This window comes from Alosa pseudoharengus, unplaced genomic scaffold (genome assembly GCF_046254945.1).
Source record: "Alosa pseudoharengus isolate Yale_2024_CS ecotype anadromous, Long Island Sound unplaced genomic scaffold, YU_APseudo_1.1 YU_APseudo_1.1_scf_9, whole genome shotgun sequence".
NCBI classification, from domain to species: Eukaryota; Metazoa; Chordata; class Actinopteri; order Clupeiformes; family Clupeidae; genus Alosa; species Alosa pseudoharengus.
In genome coordinates this window covers 7588865-7610737 of record NW_027468881.1, presented here as the reverse complement: position 1 = coordinate 7610737, position 21873 = coordinate 7588865, and the positions used below count along the sequence as shown (strand labels likewise).

The following is a 21873-nucleotide window of genomic DNA, read 5'->3' as shown; positions in this document are numbered from 1 at the left end:
AATGGGGAAATTGCATTGCAGCGAACAAAGTTGCTAACTTAGTTAGCAACTATGTTTTTGGGAAACACGCCCCTGCATAAGTTAACTGGTAGTAAGTGGTGAACCTCCTAAAAGGAGGAGTTTTACAAGGAGAATGGAGCCAGGGGTCTCTCCTGTCGGGAGGTTTACCACTTTACTCCAAGTTCACTCTCCCAGATTTGTTACTTAACCACATATTTGTTACACTCCACAGGCCAAGGCCAGAGTACAGACATTTTTCAATGCTGTCTGAGGACACTCCTGCTTGAGTAGGGAGGCAATCATTAAGAAACTTACTGTTGTGGATGTCTCTTCACGTTCTAGGCATCGTACCAGTCAGAAAATTCTAGTCTTTGCTAACATCTATAGGTGCATGCTTTCTTGTGAAGAGGCTTTCAGACCACTAAACTGTATGTCACTGTAAATGTGCGGTGTATACCTGCTGTTAGCTCTTCATGCTCTCTTCAACCACATGTGATCACATAGGCTACTTAGTCTCGCTATCACCAGGCCGGCAGATCAGGCTGGGTTTACCCAGTCTATAGACTACTTGCCATAATACAATCAGTTCTTTCACTATTTATTACTGAAATAAAGGGAGCTTATTGGGAAGCTTTTAATATTCTGAATGGATGTGGTGCCTTTCTAGCATTACTGATAATTGCTGGTATTTGCCTTTCTTTTGAGTTGTTATCCTGTTATTTTATCTTCATCAAAAACACTAGAAAACAAGATACATTTTACTGTTGAGAAAGCAAAGGGCAAACTGAACATAAAATGCACATAGAATTTAAAACTCTTATCTGAAATGTTTCCAGTGTGCCTGTAGAATCTCCAGGGGCCATGAATGAGCTCATGAGATTACTACAGAAGAGGAGTTATGGTAGAATTTCCCAATGAATGAGACTTTATTTGAAGGGGTTGAGTCGGTGGATTTCTGAACAATCTGGCAACCTCATTATGGAATCTTCAAACAGTCCATCTGAGCTTTTACCATAGATATATATACTGACGGAAGTAACGTCGGCTAAAAATGGCTGCAACGGGTCTGGGTTGGAGGTCGTGTTTGTGTGTTCATTTAGCGATATTTGGGTGGTATGTTTTCACACTACGGGCTAATTGCTCATTAGAAATAACAGATCGACATCCAGGAGCGCAAACATACGGAGGACGATGGAAATATCTTACTTTTATAAACCTGGTTAGTAAACAGCTAGCTTCTAGCCCATGGCTAGTTACATTAGCTGCTACCAATAACCCAGTCGCTGGAATGAATGAACTTCATCGACTCTTCTGTTACCAACATTGTGTTTTCATTTTGATCGCGTTCAGCACAGATTTGGCATTAACAAAATGTCTCTGAATTTACAGGTAATGCAGACGGTCTTTTTTGGATTATGTGTTGTGACTGATATTGTACACATGGCAGTGTCAAATAAAGCTGCTCGTAGCGGACTTCCGTCTCTGCTATTAAGAACGAGAGATTATATCTTTACAGTCTTGGCATTCCCCGTTGGTATGGTAAGCATTATTTCCCAAATTTGTTCTAGTTCATTAGAATGTTGTTGGGTCATTCTATGAAACGGGTGCTATTTGCGTCCAGAACATTTGATGAGATGCAGAAGGGACAAACTAGAGCCAAAGTGTGTTTCTAAAGCCTAAAGCTAATAGATAGATAGATAGATACTTTATTGATCCTCAAGGGGAAATTCAAGGGTCTCAGTAGCATACAGACATAACACACAACATGCACTTACAGCAGAAATGATAAGTATAAGTATAAACATATAACTAAACTCCACTGTACAATAAAGACAGTAGAAGATAAGAAAGATAAGAAAACTAACAATACTAAATACACTATATAAATTAAATTAAGAAAGTCCAATGTGCTTGAGGGTGATCAAGCATAAGACGCTTGTAGTGACAGGGCAGGGACTGGTGAGGTGCTAAAGGGAGTGAGTGTCATGGTGAAGGTGCAAACAGTCCAACCATTATAGTCCTTAGTTATGTGTGCCTGGCAAGGTGCTCAAGAGAGTGAGTGTCATGGTGAAGGTGCAAAAAGTAGTCCAACAGTGCAACAGTGCAAGAGTAAGGTCTAGAGACCAGCATAAATAATATAGACAAATAGAGTAAAGTATAATGTAGACAAGGTAAAATAAAAAACCTTTTTCAGTGCAAGAACAGGTTGAGGTAATAGGGTTATAGCCATTCATTCATTCAGTATTGTATCAGAAGCCTGACCGCAGCCATTGATCATGTGTGCTAATATAGCATGAAAAACAGTGTAGCAGTAAAACAGTAGTGAAAACATTAGGCTGTGTACATTAGTAAAACAGTAGTAAGCAGTAGTGGGCAGTCAGTACTCAAAAACATGGACATGGAGAGGGTGGAGAGGCAGACAGACTAAGCAGAGAAGTCTATCTCTCCTCTTCCCTTTAGTGAGGCATTGAACAGTTCAATGGCCCTAGGAACAAATGACTTCCTCAGCCTTTCAGTTGTGCATGGCAGTGAGCGAAGTCTCCAGCTGATCAAGCTCTTTTGGTTTTTGATAGTGCTGTAGAGCGGATGACATTCATTGTCCAAGATGTTGATTAGTTTGTTTAGGGTCCTTTTGTCAGATATTGAAGTGATGCACTCCAGTTCAGCTCCCACTACAGAGCCAGCCTTCCTTACCAGCCTGTCAAGTCGCCCAGCATCCTTCTTCTTTGTGCTTCCTCCCCAGCATACCACTGCATAGAAGAGGACGCTGGCCACAACAGACTGATAGAACATCCTGAGGAGCTTGCTGCACACATTGAAGGACCGCAGCCTCCTCAGGAAGTACAGCCTGCTCTGTCCTTTCTTGTAGAGTGCATCAGTGTTGGCTGACCAGTCCAGTTTATTGTCCAGGTGGAGACCCAGATACTTGTAGGTGCTTACCACCTCCACATTGACCCCATCAATGGAGACTGGTAGCAGAGCGGGCTTAGACCTGCGGAAATCCACCACCATCTCCTTGGTCTTTGAAGTGTTTAGTTGAAGGTGATTGAGTTTGCACCACTGCACAAAGTCCTCCACCAGGCTCCTGTACTCCTCTTCTTGCTTGTCCCTGATACACCCCACAATTGCAGTATCATCAGAAAACTTCTGCATGTGGCATGACTCGGTGTTGTAGCAGAAGTCAGATGTGTACAGGGTGAACAGGACTGGAGAGAGCACAGTTCCCTGTGGTGCTCCGGTGCTGCTGATCACAGTGTCAGAGAGGCAGTTCTTCAGTCTGACGAACTGTGGTCGCTCGGTCAGGTAATCTGTAATCCAGGTTACCAGGTGAGCGTCCACACCCATCTGCAAGAGTTTGTCTCCCAGTCTGAGGGGTTGGATGGTGTTAAAAGCACTTGAGAAATCAAAGAACATGATTCTCCCAGCACTTTTCCCCTTGTCTAGGTGAGAATGTGTCCTGTGTAAAAGATAAGTGATGGCATCGTCCACGGCCACTTTCTCCTGGTATACAAACTGTAACGGGTCTAGTGCATGCGTACTTGGGGTCTGAGCATACCTAAGACCAGCTGCTCCATTGTTTTCATCACATGTGATGTGATAATTCAAGGGTTCTTGTTAACATAATGAACAAGAACATACTATTCTTGAAGAGTTTTACTATTTTTTAACCATTTGCATATGTGCATGGCCATTTCCATGTGTCTGGGTTAAACATGACATTTACATCTAAAATATCTCCACGGAAATGTTATATTCTTATCAGACTTGTTATTTTCAGACTTAAATAATCTTTCCTAATGACATTACACAGATTTATTCAGAATAATTTCACGTTTTTTTGGTAAATATTTAATGATTCTCTTGCCTCCCCTGGTTTGACTTACCCCGTCACATTAACTTGTTTTGTCTGTAAATAGCATAGCTTACTGTTACTTGAAAGGAAACACAAAGACAATTTAATGTCTGCCTGTAGAGCACCCAAGAAACTAAGCAGAAACATTCCGACATTGTTTTACATTATTTATTTGTTGTTGTTTTCAATAATATTGTTCATCATTTTTTGAAGGGGTCCTTCAAGCTTAATCCTACCACCCGGTCACGCAAATTAGACAGGAATAACTGTCTATCATTACAGTTTCAACACTATCATTGCAAAGCAAATTACATTTCTAATTGAATACATGTATGTTAAGTCAATAACTTGACCGTTATTGAATAACTAGAGCCATTTTATCATGAAATGTACCACCCTTTAACATTTATTATATTTCAATGTAAAAAAAAATGTATGTCTGAGGTGGGCAAATATGATTTGTTTTGGAGGGTGATCATGTCTTTAATGCTGTGGATAAAATTAAAAGAAGTTTACTTTTGATGATGTTATGTTATGATCAGGGATGGATTACTGCACGGGCCTACCAGGGGGCCCTGAAGCCCAAGCTTTTGCATGGAATCATTGCCTCAATATCAACAAATCAGGATGTAGGCTATGAATCTGATTGAATTTAGTATTGGCCATCCCCAAAATGCACCAGAATACAGGAAATCACATCAAACAAATTAAAACATTTCTGGGGGAGGACCCCCAAACCCCCCCTCCCACATATGCGACAATTAGTAGGGGGCCCTTACATCTGGGCCCAGGGGCCCGAAAGTTCATAATCCGCCCATGGTTATGATGTTTTAGTCGAAAAGGCACCCGTTTCATAGAATGACCCTGCTGAGATGCAATTAACCTTATATTGAAATGGCTTCGTAATACACAAGTTTGCTTACTGCATACTTTTTAGTGAATTTGCTGTCTAATTTTATTGACTGAGTTTTGTGTTTTACAGTTTGTCTTCGCATCATTTTGGTCAATCTACGCCTACAACCGGGAACTGGTATATCCAAAGTTTTTAGATGATATTATTCCAATATGGATCAACCATGCCTTGGTGAGTAGCCTAGGCTGTTGGTGCGTTTTGCAACAACGCCCTTGGCCTTATATTGCTTCATTAACGGTTGTGGTTTTGGAACAAAGGTTAACATTGCATCATTTTGAATCCAAAGCATTCCTTACCCATTGCAATAGTGTACCAAAGAATCAACGCTTTATATACAACTTAAAAATAACTGATCTCAGTTGCATCTTTGACTTAGCACAATTCAACTTCACTTTCAGTTAGAAAATGCATAGGCATTCACAGATTAGCCAATAATAATTACACTTTATGTCAGACTGAGTTGAACTAAACCACCATCTCTCTCCCTCTCTCTTGTTCTCTCTCTCCTGCCTTCTCTAGCACACCGTCATTATGCCTCTGCTCCTGGTGCAGATGTATCTCCAGCTTCACAAGTACCCCAGCCGAGCCAAAGCCATCCTGAGCCTGGCTTTGTTTGCGGCTCTTTACCTGGCATGGTAAATTCCTGCTACTATGCCTCTCCTGTCCCAACACTGAGCTAACTTATACAGGGTTGCCACGGTTCATGGAATTTCTGGAATATCATGGAATTTTGGAAAGTCTATTCTAGACATGGAAAGTCAGGGAATTTTATCATGTTTGGGTCAAAGTCATGGAATATCAGGGAATTTTGTTGTAGACGTTTAAAATGTATTTGCCAGAATACATTAATACAAATATTTCTACGCAGAACTGGTGTATATCTGGTTATTTGCTTTACTGCTTCCTTGAGTATCCCAACTTTGTTTATTCAATGGCCATTTATTCATCTCCCACTCTAAAAAGTAAAATATTCTTGAACGCTATACATTAGTAAATAGTATAGTAAGTCATGGAAATTCATTTTTTTGGCAGGGAAAGTCAGGGTAAAGTCATGGAATTTTACATTTGACTTAGAATGGGAACCCTGCTTATAGCTAAACCCTTGGCTTTTTTCGTAGTCACTTTAAGATTCATCTCATCATCTCATCTTCCAGGATAGCCATGACTGATGTCTTTAGAAAAGAAAACATAAATCTATGTTTTGATTACCCGAGTCATTATTCCATTATTACAATTAACATATTTTTATGTTAATATATTTGATATAATATATTTTATGCACAAATATAATAGGACTGTATATTCATAAGATATGTGTGCTGCTTTGTCATGCTCAGGGTCCTTTGGGTGCACCATGTGTCGGGGATCTGGGTGTACCCCATCATGTCCCACCTGAGTCCCATGGGGCTGGTGGTGTTTCTGGGGGTGGCCTCGCTGACCATGGCCCCCCTCTACCTGCTGGGCGAGAAGATGCACCAGCTCATGTGGAGGACGGCGGGGGGAAGTGGTGGAAAAGGTGGGTCTGTTTTTTGACCTTGCAAATAAGGTCTTTTTTTATGTGCTGTAAGATCCATTTAAAGCAACACCATGGAACATTTGACTCGGTTTTGAGGTATGTTTTTGCACATCCATGCACAGTTAATCCATGTACAGGAGATTGTGTCATAGTCATTAAGAAGTGTTACTATTGTAATATGAAAGAAAGCAACATTTCCTTGCATTACAATGTTGCTAATAAACATGGGGGGTTTTTGCCTTTTGAAAGGGAAGAAAAAGAAGTAGACCGTTTGGCTGTGAAATAAACCTCAGCGAAGGGGACCCTGCAAGGAAGCCAGGAGTGGAATGGACCAGAACATAAGAAGGCATTGAAAGCATTTAAACCAGCGCTGTCTATGACAGAGGGACTCAGGTTTTCCTGTATTAAGCTACATACTTTTCCCAGCACTGAACAGTCATAATGCCCAACTGTAACACAGCAATCAAACATGAATCAGGATGAGGACGGCGTTGACTTAGCTTGCTGTTTCTAAATGTATGGTTTGCACATGCATTGTAGCATGTCACATTAAGGCATTCTATACATGCTGATTACTCAAGATGCTGATTTTTTTAATTTTATATTGGCCAGTTCAATCCATGTGTGCTGTGTTGTATTTAATCGCCCAAGTACATTTAAATGAAATTCCTTTAATATATGTCTATTGTTGCCTAAAATAGATTAAATGATTGAATAAATATGATTTATTCAATAAAATATCCCTGACTTTTATTTGTTTCTATGCTGCATAGCACAATTTTGTGTTGCACTATAATAACATATTAGTTATTAGTCATTAGGCAAACAGGAGCTGACTGCTCCTACGTGAGGCCCTGGTCATTTCAGCAGATGAGGCACTGATACTGGTCCTCCATGGTCACATAGTTTAGGCCTGGTTTTACCCAATGTTTTCATTGACTTGTTTTCATTGACTTCAAATCACCATCAAAATGTCCTGGATAAGTCTGTTACAGTGTGTGGATTAGACTTGTCAAGTCACATACCTCAAGAAGTTTCGCATTCTGCCAGTGCATTTATGTTTTGTTAAGCAAATTTGAATAGTTGTTGAATAGTAGTTGTTGTGATCTGGAGTAAAATCAGCTGAACTGTACACAAATAGTGATTGTTGATTTTGCACCTAGCATTACAATATCTGATACACTGTCCTTATTTTCTGTCCCAAGCCTGTGATTCCTAAAGTCCAGGTTGAACTCAATTGTGGATGCCTCATCTGATGTGGTGTGTTTTTTAGGCTCTACTGCGTCTTCTGTTAACATGTAGGCAGCACACCATGGCTTAGTACTTGTTACACTTTGTTTTCTGAAATGTCTTGCAATGTATAAAATAAAATAAAAATAGAGAAAAGGGAGACTATGATACAACACACAGCTGAAATAATAAAATGTAACCCCTTCATTAATGCATGTACTGTAATATCACGCTTGTTCTATTAGCTGTGAATGCCTGTCTATTTATCCATTGGAATTATCCTATAAAGGAACAAGTACTTTTGCATTGGGGCCTCTGTGTTAACCAGAGACCACAAGTATGCTGAGTCGCATTGCATGTGATGTAGTCACCTGGTATGACATTTTTACATACTCTTTGTTTCTAAGTGTATGCGCTGTCCCCTGAGGAAGATAGTAAAATATGCAACAAACAGAGGTATTACAGAGTAAACAATATAACAATATTAGACAAACCAACTTGTGTATATATTATATATATATATATATATATATATATATATATATATATATATATTATGATGCATATACAGATGCACTTCAAAACTTCAGAATCATCCAGCAAGCAGTATTGGAGCCATTATTTGAAAGTGGAAGAAACATCACTACATCATCAACTGGCCATGCACAGGATCTCCTTGGAAGATTTCTGACCAGGAAGTCAGAAGGATAGTCAGAAGAGTAGCCTAAGAGCCTATAGGTATGTATCATAGGTAATGCACTCCACCGCCATGGCCTCTATGCACGCTCATCCCGCATGACTCTATTGCTGAAGAAAAACATGTCAAAGCTCGTTGAAAGTTTGCTACACAACATTTGAACAATCCTATGAAATACTGAGAGAATGTATTCTGGTTAAAATTTTAACTTTTCGGATGTCATACTACACACCATATTTGGAGGAGAAATGGCACTGTGCATCACCCTAAAAATACCCTACCAACAGTGAGGTTTGGAGGTGGTGGCATCATGGTGTGGGCTGTTTTTCATCTCATGGTACTAGCAGACTTCATACAGTTGAAGGAATGATGAATGGAGTCATTTTGTTCCGGAAGAATCTTTACATCCACCAGGATGATGAGGATGAGACATGGCTAGACCTTCCAGCAGGACAATGATCCAAACCATTCAGCAAAGGAAACTCTCAATTGGTTTCAGAGAAAGGAAATCAAGGCCCTGACTTTAATTCAATTGAACAGTTTTGGAAGTTAACTAAAGATCAGGATTCACAACAGGGACCCCTGAAATCTTCAATATTAAAGGACTATCTGTTTAAAAGAATGGGCCAAACTCACACCAGAATACTGTGACTGATTAGTTTCATCATACAGGAAATGCCTTAAAGCTGTCATTACGAATAAAGGCTTTTCCACAAAGTATTTAAGAAATTTCAGCAGGCGTGTTCAATACTTTTTTCCTGTGTCATTCCACTTTATTGCACATAACTCTACCTATGGACTTTAATGTTTGGATTTTTTATATGGGTGGATTATCTGAGTTAATACTAATGTCTGGTATACTAATGTATGCAAAAAGCCTCATTGGAAGTATACTTACTGAAAAAAATGTTGACTTGTTCAATACTTATTTTCCCCGCTGTATATATAATATAGTATATAAAATATATTTAAGGCAACCTCTAAAATGAGTGACATTTTCACTTTCATCTATGATCTCAGTGAGGATTCAACAGACAGCATTTGATATTGTGCTAGCGTCACCACTGTTTGCTTAAACACCTTTACGACTTAGAGATCCTAGCGGTAATCAGGTTTATAGGGGCTGAGCCTATCATTGCATGCGCTAGTTGGCCCAAGTCTGTGTCATAGAGCAGCTGACTGTCAATGTTTTGTCTTTTGCAAAACAATACAGGTCACCAAGTGTGAACACAAATAAGAATGAGAGCTCGGTTTGATTGTGATTGATTGAATTCACACTGAGGATGGAGCACCTTTGGAGTCAAATAAGGACATATTGAGGACATTCCAAACATACTCAGCAGATTCTTTTTAATTCAATTGACTCAACCACTGCTATGACGTACACAGAGACTGTTTGTTCCATTACTAGTTTACACTTTGCCTAAATAATTATCTAAAAAAAACTGATGGAGTGAAGATAACGTACACCTTCAATTTAGTCAACAATCAATCAATTCAGCGTCATAAATATTTGCCATCCCTGGACTCGGTTTTTAGAATCAGTCAGTCTATAGATGCAAAAGACTACATAGTGATGCTTTTATTTGCCATTAATGACACTATATAGTTTGGAAAACAAACACAAACCTCCAATTTATTAGTATTTCAGGAAAACAATTCTGCTGTTTTTATAAAATGTTGGAATGCTACTGGCATCCTTTGATATTACTTAATTCATGTTCTATCCCTTCTTAGTCATGCTCTTGTGACCTATAGCAACTGTGTGTCACCATGTGGGAGCATTGAGCGGACTCATTTTTTTCACTGTTTGCTATTAAGGTCTTGCCCATGATGTTAAATTAGCAAATAAAATTTCCCTAGTTATTAAATTAGCTTTAGTCATACCCATCATTCAAAATAGGGCCCTTAATTCCTGAATGAACTTTTCTCTGATGTGTCAGGGGGCATCCCAGCCCCCTCAGGAGTCTATTTGCACTAATCTATTGGATTAGGCGGCTAATCCAGGAGGGGTTTGAAATAGCCATATAATTAGTCTCGCCCAATCCACAGGTGTAATGTTTAGGAGTAAGTGTGTATATTAGATGCTGGCCAAACATTCGCCTGGATCTTGTGACATTTCTTCCTCGCCTCCTAAAAGATGCCACAGACCTCTCTCTACCTCCACTCCAACATTTGGTATCCAATGCCACAACTGTGCATTTCTCTCCTTGTCCAGAAGTAATATTTTTAAAAGGTGGAAAACGTGCTTAAAACGTGCATGGATTAGTGTCATGGACGGACAGTTTCTGCTTAATAAAGCCGCAGTGAGTACATTGGGTATGATGTCACTAACAGAGGCTCTGACCAGTGGGGTGGATTAGGTCTATTAGTCCTGCCGTGGTTGTGAAGGCAGGATGATCTCCGTGAATCACTGAGAAACCGGACTGATCAGGAGTTCTGGGGCTTTCATCAGGCCCGGGGTGCTTTGATGCTTTGATGACTGGGTCGTCAGATGGACGGACTTCTCTTGATGTCAGAGGTAAGACACACAGTTGAACTTTCATTTTGTTTAGTGGTTTTATGGATCTTGAAGAGAGCAGTCTCTTAGCCTCTGAATAAGCTTTCGTCATGGGTAGAATGTCTTTGTACATCCCCGTCTTTTGTTAAACCTTAATGAAATCAATAGTTAGTCTCTACTGTGTCTCCTGAACCTCAAGCTAAATTAGTGGATTATCACAATACATCCATGTTTTAAACTTTTCAACAAGTAATGGTTGGTTTAGGCTCTTTATCAGAACAAAGTATCCCAGTCAATGGAATGCGGTTCTGATTTTTGCTCTCTAATGTGTTCATCCACAGGCCTTGCAATGGAGGTGGATGTCAATCTCCTAAAGTGTTGCTTTTGGACAAAGAAGTGTTTCTTCTCACAGACATGGAATCTGGTACAGAAAGAAAATAAAAATTCACCCATTTGGAACACTCAAATTTTATAATCCCCCATTCAATTTTATGTTCATCACACATGTTTTTAAATCAAACACTGTAATGTTACAACAGTTAGTATTGCTCTTGCTAAATATACATTATCCATTGCAGTGTTTAAAGCAGGGCTTTACTATTTTAGAAGTAGGCTTGCTCTGCTATGACTGGGACAGCATCCAGACAAGGGTAATCTCAGCACTTAATCTAAGACTGATGTAATTTGACGTCTGGTTCTGGGACTACAACGTAGGTGCTTCACCTGGATGTCTTAATTAGCCATCAGGGCAAGGGGTTAAGAGAGGATTGTCCTACGATGCCCTGTTGGCTGGTGCCTGATGCATAAAGCTTACACCATGATCCTTGTGACAAGAAGTCAGTTAATCAAGTTTAATTTATGTGGTGAAGTTCTAGACTAGTTCTGGTCCAAAGTGTTTTCCATTCACATTGACTCAACATGGAAATGAAATGGTAAAAATATGGCTTCAGTTACTCTAAAATCAACATTTTCATAACATATACCGATGGTAATAAGACAGATAGTTAGACCATCTGCATCCATTATTAAAAATGCTCATTCTGAGTAACTAAATTGTGATGCAATCTGGGAGAACCCTTCACATTTTGTATGATTCTGATACCATCCTCAACATCCAAGATTTTGGGAGGATGGTATTCAGGATTTTGCTAGGGGACAGTGTCCAGAATGTTGCCAGGATGATATCAAAATCTTAAATAGGTGAAATTTCACCAGAGAGGGTTGAAATGGAGCAAAAAATCAAGGGTTTTTGAGTGCACTATGTGAAGGGTTTTTCTAGATTGCATCACAATTGGGCAGTGATTCACTTTTAAAATAAATTCAAGCAGCACTTTGGGTACACATCCTTTCTCTCCTTTCCCCTAAAATCAAATGAGAGCCAGTAATACAGATGCACACTATCAAGGACATTCACTCATAGGTATGGAATCAAAGACATTCACTCATAGGTATGGACATAAAGTGAAAACCCCTAAGTGTTCAAACTTATTCTACAACAAGCATATCTTTCAACAAGAATTTGCTCTTGACCTGTGTTTCCAGGCTTCTTTCTAGCGCGGAGACGCGTTCCCACAGCCAAGTACACAGTGGTAGGAGAGACGCTGAGGCATGTTATCCCCAGTCATATGCAGTGCTCCATTGGCTGTGGAGGGAAGGCCTGCAAGTATGAGGATGCCTCCCGCTGGAGAGAGGACCAGCAGGCCATCAAAGGACTCTACTCATCCTGGTACACTGTGGCTTGATTTGACACTTTAGAACAGGTTTTGTTCTGGCACGTAAAAAGCCAGTTTGGAGACAATACAACAAGAAAAAAAATCAAGCTAAACACCAACAGATATTCGTATGACCATTTATTTTTCATTTGAGTATGAGTATTACAATAGGGGGACAATTAGGGACCTATTGAAATATATCTCATATGGAATACTATAATGGAATATGAAGTAATTACATTAAGAATATTTGTGATGGTTCTAATGTCAGGTGGTATTGATTTACTTGTGAAACCCTTTTTGTATTATTCTTTTAGGGTAACTGATAAATTGCTGGCTATGGCACGACCTTCGACTGAAGTAATTGAGAAGTTCAATATGATTGAGCAGTTTCGCAGGTATCACAAAAGTAATGTATTAAATCATGAATACCTCATAAAGTAAAACATTACACATGACCCCATGATCACTTTTGATATATCTGTTTCTGGGAAAGTGCAATTTAATTTAAGCAACTTTTTGTCTTAAAGTGAGTGTTGGTGACGACTATGTGGGTCACTCCCCAGTGTGGTGTATTGTGCGTGGGCTGGGTGCAGATAACCCTGTTTTTGTCTGCATTAAGGAGTGGCGTAAGGACAGTCATAAATCTTCAGCAGTCTGGAGAGCATGCCAGCTGTGGAAACCCCTTGGAGCCAGACAGTGGCTTCACCTACCGCCCAGAGGACTTCATGGAAGCAGGCAGTATGTAACAAATGTTTAGTTCTTCAATATGCAAAGGGCAGAGTACAAGGGGGAAATATTAATACTTTATTCTACTTTATTAATAGCAGAGAAAAAGAGGTTGTTGTAGAGAGGCAATTCAAAAAGTGTTTAATCTTCCTCCTCTGGAAAGTAAGACAAACACTTTAATTAACTTTAACAGATAAATTAAATTCCAGATGAATTGGCTCTTGTGTATTTTGTATCTTTTCAACTTTGTATTTTTTATTATTCTCCATGGTCTGTCATGAGCAGCTCATTATGAAACAAATGATCTTGTCATCTTCAGTATACTTTTACAACTATGGATGGACTGACTATGGCGTGACATCCCTTACTGCACTCCTGGATATTGTGAAAGTGATGTGTTTTGCTGTCCAGGAAGGCAAGGTGGCTGTCCACTGTCATGCTGGGTTAGGGAGGACAGGTAAGGCTATCTGTAAATTGGACTTCTCACTACCAGGAACTAGTAATGAATTTCACCTGGTTAGACTTCTTAATCTTGTGATCACAACCTGATCTAACCTCAGGAGCCTCCACTGCGCACTCTGAGTAGTTCTCAAGAAGACGACTGTGTTTCTTTTACGCAAGAGAACTGAATTTTCATGTGTGATTGATCTAATGCCTTTATGTGGATATATTCTAAAGCTGAAATCCTGCATTCTTTGTGCACGGCAAACTTATGAGACAAAAACAAAAATGCTTGACGTTTTTTGTCTGTGTGCTGTGCTGTTGCAGGGGTGCTGCTGGCCTGCTTTCTGGTTTTCTCCACCAGGATGACCGCTGATGAGGCCATTCTTTTTGTGCGCGACAGGAGGCCAAATTCAATCCAGACCAGGGGGCAGTTGCAGTGTGTGCGGCATTTTGGTCAGTTCCTGGTGCCACTGCGAAATGTGTTCTCCTGTGCGGAACCCAAGGTCCGAGCGGTCACCCTGGACGAGTACTTGGTGCGACAGAAGAACATGCTACACGGCTATGAGGCGCGGCAACTGCGGAATATGCCAAAACTCATCTATCTGGTGTGCAAGCTCCTGCCGGACATCGCCGACAACCGGGAGATCATCGCCGAGGAGATCCTGGACGTGGCAGACCTGACGGAGGAGGAGGAGGAGGAGGTGCAGAATGCCATCTACGCCTTCCGGCAGAGTACCCGGCGCTGGGAGATGACCAAGGGCCTGAGTGGCCTGCCCCCACGTCTGCCGGGGCTACCCTCGTCCGGCGACCCCAGTCACCCCCTGCACTACTCCCGCAAGAGCCTTAGCTTCAGCGACACGGACATCCAGCGGCTGGCCGCCAAGTTGGATGTGGTAGATAACCCTCTTGAGGTTCTGGCCAACCTGCACAAACACTCTTCGTCCCAGGAGAACCTGTCGGAGCCTCTCCTCGTCACGCTCCCGGGGAACCGGAGCCCCGTGTTCCAGAGCCCAACAGGGTGCCAGGGTTCCGTGTGGGACATCAAGACGCAGATGGACAAGCAGGGAAGCTCGCAGCTCTTGAACAAGCACAGCAACAACACCCCGTTCCAGCGCAGCAAGTCGGTGACCGAAAAGAGGAACGGCACGGTGGTCAGCCCATTAGCCATGGTATCAGCCTGGAGGGCAGAGCGCAATGGCAACGAGGTGCCAGGTCCGGGGGAGGTCAGCACCGAGTCGGAATGGTCCGAGCGCTCCGAGGTGCCCTTCATCACCCTGCAGACGGAGCTGACCCTGGAGTCACGCCACCTGCTGCTGGCACAAGCCCTGGCGTTGGATCTCGAGGTGAATGGGCAAGACGACCACAAGGAGCGAGTGGCAGCCTGGCAGGTACAGTGGGCGCTGGAATATATTGCACACTGTACATCACACAGAGTGGGTGAATTCATTGCTGCTTTTATATAGTAGTAAAGAAGTGGTGGTAGAGCATGGGGGTCATTCCACGTCAATTCAACCAGGGCCCACGCACTTAGGTCTCAAAAAATTCTGAAAAAATTACCAGGTGTACCTATGTTACCCAGGAGACACACTGTAAAATTACTTTTATGTAAGATCAATACTTATCAAGATACAGCCAGTTTTACGGGGGGAGGGGGGTGTCGATTTTGTTCGGCCTCAATTGTTGTAGCAGCCACTGCAGCAACATCCACACATAGGCATAAGTTGGCCTACTGTATACTCACTGCATGAATTTAAATAGGCTTTCCTACACAAGGGAAGCTTATTTTTAGTCAAAATTGAGATATACTTCCCTCCCAGGCAAGGGTCCTGTAGTCATCCTGGCAATACTGCAGTTCTTTGTAGCTTAACCCATTTACTCCTAAAATGCCTGCTAAAAACGCCTATAGAATCCTATGGCATTCTAGACTAAATAACCTTATTTCCTGAAGGTTTTCTGAAAACATACTAAAAATTGTCAACATCCACCAAAATGTTATATCTAAGCCTCTGTAGCACCTAGAAACATGAAATAAAAAGCATGCTGCGCTACGCAGCATCCAGCGGGAGGGTTAATGTTGCGTCATGCAGCATCCAGTGCGAATGGGTTAAATAGCCTACTAAAGCCTTCATACTGACTTTTGGTGATAATTTGCAAATATAGCCTAATAATCTACACAGAAGTCTGATTCTGTGTAGATTATTATAGGCTACATTTACAAATGCAGCAAACCATTAAACCATTGATCAAATCACAGCACTGGCTATTACCAGCATAAGGGACATTCCAGGATTTTGGTACATTTCCTGTCCCACCACTTAAATCTCAAATGTACATATCCAAAATATCTAAATGACTATTTTTTGTGAATATTGTACTTGTTATAAGACAAACTGTAAAATTTGGTGGAAAAATAAGCTCCTAAGATAGAAAGATATTATTCAAAAGACCGAATACCTTTGGACCACCTCAAAAAATGGCCATTGGGTGACCAACTCCTTTGCCAAATTTAACAATTAAAATAAGCTCTAAATAAATTACTTCCTCTTGTATATTGTTGATATTCATCTCCTTTACTTATGAAAACAATTTCTTTGATCTACATTGTATTGCATGTTACAGTTTTTATGCTATTAAGTTGTGTCCCACAACATGCGCGCAACCCTGTTACCATAAGGAATTTTACCTGGCAGAGAAAGAGTTAAAAATATTTGTCTACTGGCACAAAGGAAGTTACAACACAAGGACATTTTCTGCCCACATGGCAAGACCAAAGGGAAGTGCTCTAACAATTTTCAGGTTTTTTTTCCAAATATGTTTGTCCAAGTTGCGTGTGTCACTCCGTGAACGCAACTCTGTTACTCATATTGTACGACTAATATTGAGTAGAGTAAAAATTTACTTTATATATTTATATTACCCTGTTTGTCCTTGATCTTGTATACATAGCTAAATTGTACAGTTGGCATCTGTTCCTGGGGTAAACCACAACTTAGCCTAGATTTGCAACCCTGTTACTCGCAACCCTGTTACTTTAAGTTGCATACCAAGCATAGCATTTAATGTAAAAAAACTGCTTCGATACCTGAGCTTGACGAATCAAACTTTTTGATAGTCAATTACCTGTAGTTAATAAATATATGACTAAAAATGATCAAATTGAATATCAATTTTTCAGAAGTGGCCACCCCTGAAATGTACCAAAATCCTGGAATGTCCCATAAATGTTACCTTTAATGTGGGCATTTATCATACCTCCCTAGTCCTCCTCATCTCTCCTCACTGTTCCTTTCCCTCTGTTCAGGAATAATTGTCTGATGTCCATCTCTGAATAGTTTTTCAGAAGGCTATGTTTAGTTTTACAGTAGGACAGCTTCACAAACAGTATAGGCTACTTTTACAGGACTCTCTCTCCAGTATATGTATAAATCATTATTAATTGTCCGCATGTGTGCATGCAGCCTACACATGGTGTGTGTTTATATTGTGTGAGGGAGAGAGCACAAGCTGCTAAACTGTTGCTAAATTTAGGCTACGACGCTAAGCATTGAAAAACAGATGCTAATTATGTGGGCAACATTCTCTAACAGCGATCAACTTGTCATTTTTTCTCTGTCAAACAAGTTGTGAATTTGTTGTAACATTAAAACAGGGGATGACTTACTCTGCGCTCAAAGTGATGTGATGAGCTCCAGCGGACGAAATACTCGGAAGAATCATGTGAACAAATTTCATAGGTTGTTGCGTTCAATCTTACCCAGCTACAGAGGTGCTATTTCCTGATTGGCTATTATGGCCCCTTTCTTTTTTCCTTGTTTTTTTTTTTATTGGCTGGTAAGTGACAGGCTCGAGTCATGACTAAAGCAGGCACGGAGATACGCTCATGAATGCCATTTCCAGCGAGAGCCGCGCTAGAATTGTACTGGGGCACTGGAGACTTTTACTAAGGCACGTGCCCCAGTGAATAAGGTCTAGTGACGCCCCTGTCATTAGAGTATAATTCGAATTTTATTGAACAAACCTCCCAATGATAACTAGCCTAGAAATCTAGACGCACCCTAGCGGCAGCAAATTAATTAGCTCAGCCTGTACATCTAGTATCAAACCATAGGGATTTCTATTGGCTGACGCCGTGGACGTCATCCAATCACAGCGCTCTATTTTGTTAGAGAGTCTTAAGGCGGGCTTAACAGGATAACGACAGTCCTGCGCAGTGTTGCCAATTTAGCGACTTTGTCGCTAGATTTAGCGACTTTTGGCCGTCTCTGGCGACTGAAAAGTATATCTAGCGACTAACAACAAATCTGGCGACTTTTTCGTGTGTCTGGCGACTTTTGTTTTCTCTATGCGTTATCCTTCGGTTTGCCCAGGCTGACTGCAGCAGCAGCTTAAAGCGTGAGAAAAATCTTCTCGCAAAGATGCCAAACTCTGTTTCGTTGTTGAAACGTCAGAAAATCTCCCCTCTCATGCCTGTTTCGTTAGTGAATTACATCGCAAATTTGCCCAAAGCGTTGCCCCATGATTATAAAAGGAATGACTGGCCTATATAGTATCAGCCCATTTTATTACAAGGAAGTAGATATTCTATAGATCTAGGCCTAAGCTCAGACAACGCTCATTGGAAGGTGCAGCAACTTCGGCTGAAATTACAACGAGAGTCAACGAGACGAGAGCAATGACATGATGACAGGGAAACAGGGACACGCTTGCCAGCATCGTTCAACAATTGAACAAAGGAAGTAGGCTAGCCTACAACTTCATTCACAACCAAAGCAGTGAATGTTAGAAAAACCTATAGCATTCGTTTAGGCTATGTAGGCCTAGCTTCAATGTTGTCAATGCAAGTTGATGCAGGACTGTCGGCTGAGTAAAAAAAAAAAAAGAATTCTATCGCTCTGTCCGAGTGACATTTAAGCCTATATTATGTAGCCTAAATATATCCAAAATATAGCCATTGCCGTAAGGGTACATTGCGTGTAGCCTAGGCAATCTTATGGTCACATTATAATCAGACTTCAAGCAGTGCAAAGCAGATGCAGCAGTGAATAGGTTGGAAATGACTGCTTTTCAGCCACCTGATGCTAGTGTATTAGATGATAGGCTACAGAAAGTAAAATATAGCCCATCAAAAAATATACAAATATTAAATCAAATATATTTAAACTAGGCTCTTAAATCTGCCTGCCTGAGTAGGAGAAAAGCAAACAGGAGTAAAAGGGAATTGAAGGGCCATTTTTTTTGGGGGGGGGGGGGCGGGGGCTACGACGTGCTGACGTAATTAATATACAAATTAGCGCATGACGTCATCTAGCGACATTTAGCGACTTTGAGCTGGCTTTAGCTACTTTTCATTCGAAATAGTTGGCAACACTGGTCCTGCGACGGTGAACAACAAGGAAGGTGGCTATGGCGAACAAAGAGCGGTTGTTTGAATCGGCGTTGGCGTCAACTTTGGAGGAGTTGGACTTGTGCTTTTCTTTGAAAGTTGAGCAACACAATGCACTTAAGTCATTCCTTTTGAAGAAGGATGTATTTGCCGTTTTGCCGACCGGATACGGATATGGTCGTAGCGCTGGCCTATTGCATGCCTAGGCAGTTTGAAAGACATTTCTCTGCCCGCCCCTTGGATTAAGTGAGGTGAATGGTTCAATTCCAGACTATACATTTCAATGATATAGGATGGCCCGCCAGGCTAAATGATAACAGTATTTTTCAAAAATAAAAAAACTCACAATTCTTGCATCCATTAAACTTGTGAGTTCTTGGAGAGTTTCTGCTTTAATGTCTTTGCAGGATGTCAGAATAGCCTCCCAGAGCTACTGCTTGGATGTGAACTGCACCCACCCTCATAGATCTTTTGCTTGATGATGCTCCAAAGGTTCTCAATAGAGTTAAGGTCAGGGGAAGATGGGGGCCACACCATGAGTTTCTCTCGTTTTATGCCCATAGCAGCCAATGGCCCAGAGGTATTCTTTGCAGCATGAGATGGTGCATTGTCATGCATAAAGATGATTTTGCTACTGAAGGCACAGTTCTTCTTTTTGTACCCCGGAAGAAAGTGGTCAGTCAGAAACTCTACATACTTTGCCGAGATCGTTTTCACACCATCAGGGACACTAAAGGGGCCTACCAGCTCTCTCCCCATGATTATGGCCCAAAACATGACTCCTTGCTGACGTCTCAGCCTTGTTGGGACATGGTGGCCATTCACCAACCATCCATTACTTCATCCATCTGGACCATCTAGAGGTTGCACGGCACTCATCCGTACACAAAACTGTTTGACAATTAGTCTTCCTGATCAAATTGAATATCCTAAGTGTTCCTTAGTGTTCCTGAGCCCACTGCAACCATTTCTGCTTGTAAGCATTGTTTAAGGGTGGTCGAATAGAAGGGTTTATGCACACTTGCAAACCTCTTGAGAATCCTACACCTTGAGGTTCGCGAGGCACCAGTGGCCTCAAATACCTGTTTGCTTTGCAATGGCATTTTAGCAGCTGCTCTCTTAATCCTATGAATTTGTCTGGCAGAAACCTTCCTTATTATGCCTTTGTCTGCACAAACCCACCTCTGCTCTGAATCAGCGAAAAATGTCTTGATCACACATACCTTTTTGGGAAATATCCAATGTTTTCATACCTTGTCCAAGGTAGTGCTTTTCAGCAGCAGCGATCCTTTTTCTTTCCCATATTGCTTGAAACCTGTGGTATGCTTAATAATGTGGAAAATCCTTCCTAAGTAGTTTTCCTTTCCTCCTATGATTGGGCTCACCTGGCAAACTAATTATCACAGGTGTCTGAGATTGATTTTAATGATCCAAAGAGCCCTGACACACAATGAGTTTAATTGAAAACAAAAACATAAATGTTTATGACACTTAAATCCAATTTGCATAATAACTTGGAACACGCTGTAGAAATAACTGTTTTGTCTTTCTCTTTGTGTCACTTTGGATGAAGGCGTCTGCTATAATGAAGATGTCCTCTGTTGCCTATGGTCTTACAGAAAGAGCTGAACTGTGGGGCAGGTGTGTGGGAACAGCTGTGTCTGGAGAAGGACCCCTTCATCCTGGCCGGCCTCATGTGGTCCTGGATAGAACAGCTGAAGGAGCCTGTGCTCTCTGCAAAGGATGTCCTGATACTAGGACAAGGCCACTGTGATCCAAACACCATCCTCAACAGACTGAATAAGGTCAGAGCTTCTGGTTCACGCTGCATCTCTTCAGAATTTACTTATTTTTTATCAGAGTGCAGGCCAATAGAGTCAAAAAAAACTTTTCAGAAATAACAATGTGCATGCAACACATGGCAGGATTTCGAAACACTGCTGTTTTATGTCTTAACATCTTTTCTCTGATCTTCAATTTTCTTTGCTAGAGAAAATAGTTATCTACACATGTATTTCGGCGAACTGTCATGAATATGAATTGTCAGTGCTATTTGCGTGCTCTATCCACTTCAGGCCCCAAAGGAGACTCTCACGTGTATCCTGCAATGTTTTGCCTATGCACTGGAGGTCACTGAGGAGGTGGAAAAGGCCTTTTTGGAGCGAATCACTAAGGCTTTCACAAAGGTGGTTACAAAAGAATCCCACTAGATTAGACTAGAACACATGGAACTGCCTAGTGAACACCAGAACCAAACTTTGTTATTTAGTGACAATTATCTGAATTTGCTGATTGTAAATTTGTTAAAATAACCCAGAGCTCGCTTCCCTTTGAAATGAAATGAGAGTACCTAAATTAATTTACTGTAAATACAATATATTCTACAAACAATCCTCTTAATTTTTGTATTGTTTTGTGGTTTATAGATTGACAAGGCCTCAAAAGAGGGCGAGCAGGTGTATGAGACGATGGAGTCAATTCTGAAACCTGTTCTGGAGGAGATGAAAAGATCAGTGAGGCTGCAGCTTGAACTGCAGTAAAGAAAAACTGCCATTTTCCTGTGTGTATGGACAATAGCCTGGGATACCTTAGGTCAATACAGACTAACTCAATCAACAAATCAGCAGTCAGTGTATTGATACTTAAAGGAATTATCCGGAGTAAAATGCACTTTAGATCGATTTACGGATGATTGGGGGTGCATACGTTGAGTTGACATCAAAATCATGTCATTCGGATGTGTTTTGAGAAAGTTCGATTGTACCGTTTTCAGTCACAACTCGTAGCCTGGAAGTGAGCGGGGCATTTAAATTGCGCCGCTACAAAATGCTATTTTTATACCTCTTCTACAGTTCCAAACAACATAACACTTACGTGGTAGTGAGTAGAGGGTCCC

At 41.1% G+C, this 21873-nt stretch overlaps 2 protein-coding genes across 2 annotated transcripts; both read left to right on the top strand.

Annotated features, from left to right (window-relative positions):
* The first annotated feature begins 1035 nt into the window (after positions 1-1035).
* On the top strand, positions 1036-7020 carry adtrp1 (androgen dependent TFPI regulating protein 1). Its single transcript, XM_076276542.1, has 6 exons — positions 1036-1219; positions 1390-1539; positions 4836-4937; positions 5286-5401; positions 6104-6282; positions 6532-7020. Exons 1-6 carry the CDS (start codon positions 1052-1054, stop codon positions 6546-6548), a joined length of 732 nt encoding a protein of 243 aa, XP_076132657.1. The 5' UTR covers positions 1036-1051; the 3' UTR covers positions 6549-7020.
* Positions 7021-10687: 3667 nt separating this feature from the next.
* Positions 10688-21529, top strand: ptpdc1b (protein tyrosine phosphatase domain containing 1b). Its single transcript, XM_076276781.1, has 9 exons — positions 10688-10730; positions 12252-12435; positions 12739-12819; positions 13044-13162; positions 13470-13607; positions 13919-14982; positions 20597-20782; positions 21053-21166; positions 21404-21529. The coding sequence occupies exons 1-9, from the start codon at positions 10688-10690 to the stop codon at positions 21515-21517; spliced, it is 2043 nt and encodes a 680-aa protein (XP_076132896.1). The 3' UTR covers positions 21518-21529.
* The last annotated feature ends 344 nt before the right edge of the window (positions 21530-21873 follow it).